This window comes from Asterias amurensis, chromosome 1 (genome assembly GCF_032118995.1).
Source record: "Asterias amurensis chromosome 1, ASM3211899v1".
NCBI classification, from domain to species: domain Eukaryota; kingdom Metazoa; phylum Echinodermata; class Asteroidea; order Forcipulatida; family Asteriidae; genus Asterias; species Asterias amurensis.
Genome location: NC_092648.1, coordinates 16,069,314 through 16,080,128, shown reverse-complemented (window position 1 = coordinate 16,080,128; position 10,815 = coordinate 16,069,314). Strand labels below are relative to the sequence as shown.

General features: G+C 38.3%; 1 protein-coding gene across 1 annotated transcript; it reads right to left on the bottom strand.

The window, feature by feature from the left end:
• Positions 1-1,173: 1,173 nt before the first annotated feature.
• On the bottom strand, positions 1,174-10,402 carry LOC139939669 (uncharacterized). Its single transcript, XM_071935727.1, has 3 exons — positions 9,886-10,402; positions 6,746-6,942; positions 1,174-3,358 (listed from the first exon to the last, which is right to left on the bottom strand). The coding sequence occupies exons 1-3, from the start codon at positions 10,121-10,123 to the stop codon at positions 3,017-3,019; spliced, it is 777 nt and encodes a 258-aa protein (XP_071791828.1). The 5' UTR covers positions 10,124-10,402; the 3' UTR covers positions 1,174-3,016.
• Between the last annotated feature and the right edge of the window lie 413 nt (positions 10,403-10,815).

Sequence of the window (10,815 nt, the reverse complement as noted above, 5' to 3'; positions counted from 1 at the left end):
ATCCCCACTATCGGCTTAAAGGACAGCTTGACTGAGTCTTGGAAACACTTTTTAGTCCTCATTTCCCCACAAAGATGGGAACAGGAAACCATGGACATTACGATCCAAATGGGACTCAAACAGGCTTTTTAATCTGTGGGCAGTAATTGATACTTGCGTTCTCATCCTCTTTATATAGAAATCCTTACCTATAGTGTATGGTTTTTTCAACTGTACAATTTAGACTTGTTGAAGAGGAATACCAATTCCTACCTTCAGCCCCCTTGGTTATTTCTATCTTAACCTTGCCTTCCCTTGCCAAGAGTTTTAGCCCTGTGGTTTGGGCGAATACAGGTTCACAGGTTTGCTCATACCTTACATGGTATGTCGATGGTGCAAGGGAAAACATCCCTTGCATCATTGTTTACTTGAAATGATTCAGTAGTTGTGAAGAGTAAAACAACTGAGTTACATGAGACCAAAAGTCGAAGTTTGAAAACAAGGAAAACACAAGGGATGTTTTCTTCACCATTTTCTCGTAACTCCGATGACGATTAAGCTTACACTTTAAATTTATTTGATTATGTTGGGTTACACAAAGTGCGGCCTTTGTCAATTACCAATGTTGGTCGCGTGCTTTAATTAAACCAAGGAGAATATACATAAATAAAAAGTCAAACATCCCCCAGTCGAACGGAACCACACCATATAGCCTTTATCTCTCACAGAGACGAAGATGATTCGTAAACCGATGATGAGCACTGCATGATATAATCGCTCATATTTTTAACGAAATCTTAGAATATGAAATACTCAGAGCTTCGCAAGCAGCCCTTAAACAAAGATGGTATACAATCTTCCTTTGACTTTAACTGGTTTAAATTGATTTTAAGCAGTTTAAACAGAAATGGCAATTGAAAGGTGTGCACAGAAAATGCACAACGCGAGCCCATATCACCGTACGCCAACCTGTGTCTGAAAAGTTGAACACAGTATCTCCATTACTTTAAATCAGGCATGGTTTTGGTCAAAGGAAAATAGTATGAATAAGACTTAAGTGGGAAGAATATTATAGATTTCATTTCAGTGCTATTTTAGGGGAGTTATTCGACCTGAATATAAATTTAAGTCACGCATTTTGACTGGAGGGACTAAATGAGCACAGAAAATAACAGAAGCAGTGTCACAGGAATGTCATGCAATATATAGTTTAATTCAAAAGCAGCTTTGCCACTCAATTATATTATATGTATATACAATGGTACAATTTCAGCATTTACAATAATGTTCAATTTTAAATAATAATAAGTCAATATTCCTAATTAGCTACTCTCCATAATTAAGATTGTCAGGAGCAATTCTTCACGTACGACTTGTAAACAATTCACAAGATGGTACATCACAAAGGCAAAAAATAAAAACACAATTTCGTCACAAAAAATACCCCAACTGGAAACATCATCAAAAGTAACTGTAACGCTTGGTCACATTCCCAAAGATGCAACAACTTCGGCAACCCGTGACCCATGTAGATGTTTTGGTATAATTAATACAATTGGTTAAGGGCAAAATTTAAGACAATGTATTTAAAAACAGACCAAGGAAAACTTTATGCACGGATTAAGCATTTTCAATAAATCTGTCACATTTTTTTTTTTCGAAAAAGGAAAACAGACGCAAACGAATAACTCCACATTTTTTAGTTTCCATGCTTTAAATTTTGTTTTCAATAATTCTTCGGAATTGTTGTGATTCGTCCGAAAAGGTGACTATGGTTTCAAAATGTGACTCAATGAAACCTTGATTGAATCTCATCAATCCAACTTAACACTCATACTCAAACATTGTATTTTTGTACCAAATGTGTAGGAATGTATAATGGCAAAATCTGTATTTACATTAATCGAAACATACATTGAAGAAGTAATACTTTATATATCAGCGAATTAAAGAACTATCACAAAATATTGCAGGCATGTTTTTCATGCAGATGATAACAGTAAATGTGAATTATTGTGCATAATAATTTGAAAAAGGCTACTCAATTATACTGTAATATCATATCACTGATAAAGCATGCATCTACTGGCTGTTCTGTAACATCAGTAAGAATGGTACATCAAGGATAAAATTAGCAGTGTGAAAACTTCTGAAGATGGTATGTGAGCCCGACTCCCCCTTTCAAATACAAGATCGGAGCTTCTCAGCTGTTTTAATTCAATAGATGTTATTCAAACTCTGAATCACCAGAAATACAAAGCTACTCTCTTCAGTTTTATACTGAAATTCAAGTCGATTGAATCTAGGGACAAAGTCATGTGCAGTTGTCACCAGTTTCAATCGATTAGAGTGAACTTACACAAAACTTTAAGACAGTATGTTTGGACAGAATGTGAACTACTTCTGTCTATCTATTTCTGCCTATCAAGTTAATTTGAAGACTCAATAAAGTGTACATCACTGGTATAATGGCCGAAAACGGTCACTCTTGATACAAATATTGGTGGTTTGTGATTTGATAAAGATGTAAGATTACAAAGACAATTCGACCCTACACGTAATTTAGCGTTTTTTTGTGTGTGAAAATCTTTATCAAAATGCACGACCTACTACATGGAGAATACCTATTTTGCTTATATAGTGAAGAGATGTGAAGAGATGTACATAGTTGGCTCGAAACTTATAAATCACGAAGACACTCGAAAAGGCACGGAGAATAGTTATGTTTTCTTCCACATCATCCCCAAATATAGATGGCTTTGCCCAATAATGCACGAAGGCACATGACCAGGCACGTGATATCTTGTCCTAAACCAGTTACTAAACGGTTGACAAAGGTAAAAAAAAAAAAATCTGCTTATATTTAGAGAAGAGATATACATCATCTAACAGGTGGTTTGGAACATTAGCTTCTACTGCCCAATAATGCACGAAGGCACTTGACAAGGCACGTGACATGTTATCCTATAACCATTTTAAGAAGTCCATTATTTCAAACGACCCTTGTGCATTTTATCATCAATGTCATTATCACAGACTAGTGACCGGGAGTTGTGCTGTGTGGCAGGGCGTACATGTCCTGCGACCCTCGGCCGATACCTTCCAGTGCGGACAGGGCTCCTATATTATTTCGGTGCACCGTCACCGGCTTCCGTGTATGTGTGTCTGAGACACCGTTGTTATTGTCAGGATCATCGGACAGGTCGTCCGTGCCCCTGTCCGATCCATCGTCTTGGTCATCATCGTTCAGGGGGCTACTCGTCTCCAAGATCTGCATCGGGGAGAGCTTGGCTGCTGCGGACGATGCGGCTCGCTTGGCTACCTCTTGTTGTTCGCGTTTCTGTTTTCGCCACTTGGCTCTTCTGTTCTTAAACCAAACCTGACAATAAAAAACAAGCAATACATGTTCGTTAGTCAATGTTGCTTGGATGGACAAATAAAAAAAAACCATAGAATCAGGAAACAAATGAGCGTAAATCGCTTATAGACTGCATAAGTCTCGAGCATATCCAAACGAGAAAACAATTCGAACGAAGAATGTATTTTTTTCTGTCTATGATATTACATTATTCGTTTCAAATTATATTTGTAGAAAATTCTTGAAAACCAAAGTACCCATGGATTTTTTTTTATAGTAAACCAAATGATTTGTTTAAATTATCACTGAAACAAGTTTAACAGTTGGAACGAGGATGCTTATTTTTTTAGAAACCCCATTTGCGAATCACGCACTAATAAATGCGAGCATCAGACATGTTGAATGACAACATGGACGTCAGATGGGGGGGGGGGGGGGGGGGGGGTTCTAATCAAAGAAACTGGAAAAGGAGATCAAGTCTTATTCTTTGTTTCATTTGATTTGGAAAAAAAAACCTTTGTTTACTTGTTCTAACGATACGGCAGCAAGGCACTATACATTTTATGGGCATCAACAACTATTTGAAGAAACAGAATCACGCACATTTAAAACTCAATATGGTTGGGACCAACTTGACCCCGGAAATTCAAATAATACGTGCTAGACTTGCAGTCCATCATTAGAAGGGAAAAAAACACGACACAAACTGTCTTGCAGAAAACCGTCGTAAAATAAGATATTTCAGCGACCGTATCTGTTCTGTCAACCGTCGGTATGATGAGGTCGCGCAGTTTTTTTAAATATTATTTATTATTATTATTTTTATTTTTATAAATAACATCATTATTTTTTTCTGTTTATGGGTAAAACCAAATTGAATATTCTCTATCCCCTTTGCAAATTTACCATCTATTTAAACATCAATACTGTTTGGTGTATATTATATATAAAATCATTGCGTGTGTAGTAATTTTCGTTTCAATGAAGGTTTAATTCGTAAACAATTTCAAAATTACCGATTTTTTTAAATGCAAGGAAGAGAAGTTAAATAAGCAAATAAAACCAACATATGCATTAATAATGATTACATTACTGCTTTGAGGCACCTGATTGTCAGGTTTCATTTCACAATCGATAACGCAAGAGCTTGGTTCGATTATTGAAACCCTAAATTAATACAGGGTGAAGTAAGCGTGAGGTTGGTCGTATGCCTCATATAGATGCCCCTTTTTGGCATTTTGCTTAATTTTGTGATGACATTGATTAAGTCTGAATCAACGCACACAACAACCAAGCCTCCCTGTTCTCTCTTTCATGTCTAAAATTTCTATCCAAAGGCGACGAATTTGTATCAAGATATTTAATAAGTTCACTTTTTCGAGTGTTTCTGTGCTGTTTTCCCATTTGCACTGCGTGCATTCAATTCAGCCCCGTGCGTAAAAAAAAATCGAAATTAGCACTCAGTAGTGATCAGACTTTTCATGTCTTGAATAATATGATGAGAGACCTCCTTGAATAGGTGAAAGACCTTGTAGTCTAACAAGCAGTGGTGTCGTGAGAGAGAAAAACAAGAAGATACCTGCAAGCAATCCGCTTAACAAGACAAGCCGCTCATCATTCTCTCGAAATCGGCAAAATAAAGATTTACATGGTTTTTATAAACCGGATCAATCACAAAGGACTTGACAGCCAAAATGGGCCCCGTGGATTTGGTCTCTCCGACCGCCGGGAGGCTTCGACTGAGAGTGGGGGCTTCGCCTGAGATTTTACCGGATAATACCCTGGTATTTATAGCCCTCTCCTTCGTCACAAGCTAAATCTGATTGATATTGTTTCATAACTCCATAGTTAGGGTTATTTTTCCAAAGCGGTGCAACCGACAAATCCGATTGCGTCTCAAAACTAGCTTATACCTCTTCTAATATCAGAAAATTCGTTGGTTAGTCCTAAACTCATTTTTTATTTACGAGTGTTACGGGACACTGAGTGAACGGGATTGCACCCCGATGCCGCCCTAAACACACGCGCGCAACCCCGAGATGCCAAAGCCGGCCAAATGTTTTTTTTACGCTGTCCGAATCCCAACAAAACATAAAGATTAAGCGAATTTACTGACGCGATTGCGTGGTAAGCTTTTTCTGTAATTCTTTAATAACTAACAAGAGGGACAACAAAAGGAGGCGCACAAATACATTGGACGGGCCACAAAAGTGTGCGAGAGAGAAAACGTGAAAACAACAAACCGCCGCGCACAAACAACTCTAGCCTTGGATACCGTTGTAAATAGATGTACGGGCTCTGAAAGGGAAACTGGGACCACAAGGATATTTAAGCTTAATTTGATTTTAAAACCAGCTCTTCCCCCAATCCCTTAATATTTTAAATCAAGTCCAGTGATCATGATCCTAGCTGGAGGGCTGAAGTTGCTGTGGTTGTTGTCAGGCCACGTCTGGTGGTGTTTTTTCTTCCGCTGGCAACCCCTATTGACCCGGCCGGACCGCGGGGGAAAAACAAGCAATAGATACGGCGGGGGATAATGACGAGCTTGTCAGCGTGAAGGGACAATAATATGATGAAGAAACAAGCATGACTAACGAGGAACCCATTGTATAACGACTGACCGTTGGGTTGTTGTAAACACTAGGCTACATGATGGCAGATGTAGTGCGGAAACTTTATTGTTCAACAGTTTAAGAATGATTTGGTTTACATCTTATATTGATCCAGAAACAAAGTCAAATAATTGCTGTTAATGAAATATGACAGGAACTCGAGGAAAAACAAATAAAAAAGTGAAGATATTATTGCTCCCTAAAATTTCGAATTATCCGACATCAGAAAACCACGAATATTTGTAATCTCTTTTAATGCTATTTATTTTGTGTAATTTTGTCCACGAAGTCACAATATATTGATGAGCATTTTATGTTATTTGGTTTTCGAAAATTGTAACAAAAGAAAAACAAAGTTTTGATTCTAAGTTTGCTTTCAGCTTTGTCTAACAAAACTTTGTATTCCTTGCAAAAAGTGCAAGAAATTAAGTATATGACTTGTTTGACATGGCTGAAAGAGATTTGAGTGATGGTTCACGAGCCACTCCCAATCTCCCACAAAACATCCCTCCCTTTCCCACAATCAAAAAATGTAAAGATGGACATCCCAAACAACAATTTTCCTACAATTTCAACTGTTGTTTGAAATTGTGCATGGTGTGGACCATACGCAAACTGCAGTTGGTAAACTTGCGAGTGCAATCATAAACAAACCCTTTTGGGAGAACTGTCGACACTCAGACAGTATACTCTGCTGGGCTTCAGGAGAAAGCACTCTCCTAAAGACAAGCAGTGATACTGTTCGAAACGTCGAGACGAATGTTGTTTTAAAGAAAATAGAGAGGTAGATTCTCACCTCAACCCTCTCCTCCTTGAGGTCGACTTTCATGGCAAGTTCCTCCCTGAGCATCACATCGGGGTAATGAGTCTTCTCAAATGTGGCTTCGAGTTGCTCCAGCTGCTCCTCCGTGAAGATGGTTCGGTGTCTTCGTTTCCTCTTCTGGTTACGAGCCATCAGATCAAGATGGGAGTAACCTGGGAACGGTGCATATGCTGAGGAAGAGAGAGGGCGAACACGTTATATTATCTTTGTTCGGTACTCAATTTTAACTCAAAAGCTACTTACAGTATCAGCCGGGAAGAATGTCTTTTAACAGGTTTTTTTTTCAATGCAGTAACTTATTTGTAACGATCATTATTTGGCAAAATCAACCCATCTCTGTAAACACATACAATGGTTTACATTATTATAATTATGCCTGTTTTAGTTCCGCACTAAAGACTTGAAATGTAAACCGAACGTTTAACACTGGGTACATCGCCATTAATTTGTTTGCATAAAAGGATGTTTTGTTCTTTTTAACTTAATTACCTACTTAAGCATGTTTACTTATTTTATTGTATCTATTTATTAGTTGTTTTATTTTGTTTTATTTGAATGTACTGTTTTCATCTTTTTTTATTTCCTCTTTTTTTTTTTGGGGGGGGGGGTGGGTTGGGGTGGGGGTGGCTTCACTATGGGGACGCGTTGTAAAACGAGCTCAAATATGGTGGGTACAAATTTGTGTTTTGAAAAACAGGTTCCCTGGACAGTTGGCAATTTATGGTGGGTACAAATTTGTGTTTTGAAAAACAGGTTCCCTGAACAGTTGGCAATTTGGGAACATGAACCCATGTTTCGAGACGCCATGGTGGTGGTGGGGGGGGGGGGGTAAGTAGAGCTCTTGAGAGATAGCCTTAATCAAAGCAGCATTGTTTAAAAAGATCGAACAGTACTAAATGGATTCATCGATTTGGATGAGATTTGTTTCCTATACTCGGGGGGGGGGGGGTGATGGCAACGATTACTGTTGAAGAGGAACTAATGATTTCATGAATGTTCACTGGAATGCAAGTATATAAGAATGTCAATCGATGTTTTCTATCGAGTTTTGATGTATTTGTATTTAATTTCATATAGTCAAATGCAAGCTCTAATGCTTCATTTGTAAGTCATCATCCTTGATTTTGTTTTATCCTTTTTATTGCCTCGCCCTTTTTAAATGCCATTTTTATTTATTTATTCCAAAACAGTATCACCGGTCGTTGTCTTATACTTTGCCGACCTAGCCAATCCGGTGCTTTTTAACTTGGTAGACAGTTGTGTTCCAGTTGTCCTAGGGAGATGTTTCAAATACAGTGTCCTCTACTCAATGCAGTCAAGCCAAACCTTTTGAGTAAGTTTGCCGTGTCTCGTGCAGTCGTAAGCTTTTGTTTTGTATTTCTTGATTCGGGCAATGGATTGACTCTTGCACGAGCGAAGACGAAAAGAGTCAGCAACAAACAGAACAAGCCCCCGGTCTAAAGTACTCACTTGCCCGCGCACCTTTTGAGCCCGTCGCGCTCGTTCGAGTGAAGTCGTGCTTTCAAAGTGTGAACTCTTTATAAGAGCCATTTTGAATTAATTACAACTTGAATGTTTGTGTGATGCTAAAAATGATTTATCGATCAGGCCGATATTTTGTCAAATTTAAAACTAAAACATCTTCTGCTGAGTTCATTTTCCTGCGACAAAGTAGAGATAAAGAGCGGAAGAAGCGTCTCGATCGCAATCAGTTATAAGGATTTATCATTAGTATGAACCCCTCTAAAAATTAAAAACATCAACAACCCTAAACAACATTGTTTAAATGGTACAGCACCGGGTGACGCCATGCCACCGATTTGGCTATTTTGAAATTGTACAGTATTTCTAAAGCAACATTAATTAGACTGGATGAGCTGACAAGATAGTCACAAACAGTGATCATGTTTCATATACCATCATTATACATGAAATAACAAACCAACACTTGTGAAAAACCAAGTATAACTTTCAGCATACATAAACTGTCCTTTAAACTTTGGTTGTAACATCCGAAATCAGCTGTTGCATCGGTTTTAGGTTTTAGAGACAATTTTTTTTGACTTTGACTTTGTTTTAGAGGGAAATATTTCTTAAACAAAAATGGTTCTAGTGCAAAAACTTATTAGTTTACTCAGTAAGCTTTAAAAACTGTACTGTTTTTTATCCGTACCAAGAAACTGTGTTTTTATTACCGGGAACCTCACGTTTGAAACACTGACAAGTTTCTAGTTAATAATTAAAATAGGGGTTGGTAGAACCTATTTCAGTCTCATCTTTCACTGAAAAATGAACGAAATTAGCTTTTAAACCCCCCCAAAATAATCCTATTTGAATAGACATGACTTACTCTAAACGTGCAAACTTCAAAACAAATTTAGTTGCACACTTAATTTTTTGAGTTATTTGCTTTTCTTCGTTCAACTGGAATGTTGTTAAAATAATATCTGCATTTTCAAACGCTGTAAATTAACCATCTGAACCAACTGTAAGATCGTCACAGATTTAAAGAGAATATTGGTTCTACAAATACCTGCATTGGACTTATGTTTTCTCAAGTTGTACACGGCCAGATTTTTTGAAAAACTTTGGCCAAGTTTTTGTCATGGTTATAATGGACGTGAGATAATGTTGGGAACCCGACAGTAAACATTTTTTAGATTTTCCGTAACAACTTATTTTCAACCACTTATCACAGGTTGATTGTTTTCGTGCAATGCCTTGAAACGAAAGTGTATAACTTCTCGAATCTATAAAAACAGCCATTTGGCATTGAAGTCTTCACTTTTGGGTCAAATCGGACTTATATTCAAATGGAAAAGGAAAGTGTCGAACCGGGATACGAGCCTTTACATGAGTTATTTGTCTCAAGATCAGTGGTTTTAGGTAAATTTAAATGTCATATTCTTACCGGAGTTTTATAATCTACATAACACACCATCCCAATAGTTAAAACTAAAAAAGTACAAAGTTACTTAAAATACTTGAGAATTGAAACACTTTCGCAATAACTAAACAACCTCAACAATGTACAAGTTTACTTGAAAATGTTTAAGGACTGATAACGAACTTTACTTATTTCATAACGAGAACTAATAAGATATCCAACTTACCTAAGTAATACTCTGGAGGTAACACCGGGAAATGTGGATGAGTGTTGAGAGGGTAGTACGGACTGTGTCTGGTGCTGGGGTGAATCGGGTACGGTCTCGGGGCCAGAATATTCTCGATGGTGAACCGAGACGGAGGGCTTGAGCCGTTGACCGCCGTGGCCGCACTGGCGTTGTAGTAGGCCGCCGCGACCGTGTTCAGAGCCGCAAGGCTCACCGGTGTCTGCGAGCCGATATTCATCTTACAGAGACGGTGAAAATGATGCGGAGCCGGCGTAGAAGTTTAATAACAACACCACAAGTTTCACAATTCAAGCTTCGTGAAATTCAAGCTTGCCACGCAGTTGCTCCAAAATGAGACCGAAGAGGAACAACACGGAGGAAGTCTTGAGTTTGATGCCTCAAGATGACGAATGGGTGTTACAAGCTTCTTTGTCTAGGCATCTAAAGGAGTGACTGGTAGAGCAGTTGACTTGGCCACCCTCTAACAAGAGACAGTGTACACCTCGCCTTTAGTACAAACCACATTGATTGGTGGACTTAGCTGGTTACGGGGCTCTGAGTGTCTTAAATAGATGGTGATGCTGTACGTCAGTGGTCACCTGCATGGGGAGATGGAGTACACCAACTACTTTGGCACACAGGCAGAGATAAGCCCGTCTTAAAATGTATCTGATTACTAGTCTTTGTCTGCGAGGTACGGCTCACTAATGTCACCAGTTGATCCCGCCCTTCAACAAGGTACATCCCAAGTTGAGATTTCTACCAAAAACTTCGCTGGAATTGAGATTTATTATTGGCTATAGTGTGTTATTTTGTGCGTGTGAGGGAAGTTCCAATTAAGTGACGTGTTTAAACGGTAACTCGATAATGATTCCGTTCTCACTGTAAGATGTTCATAACTAAGAAATTATGGCCAGGTTGAAAATGGTA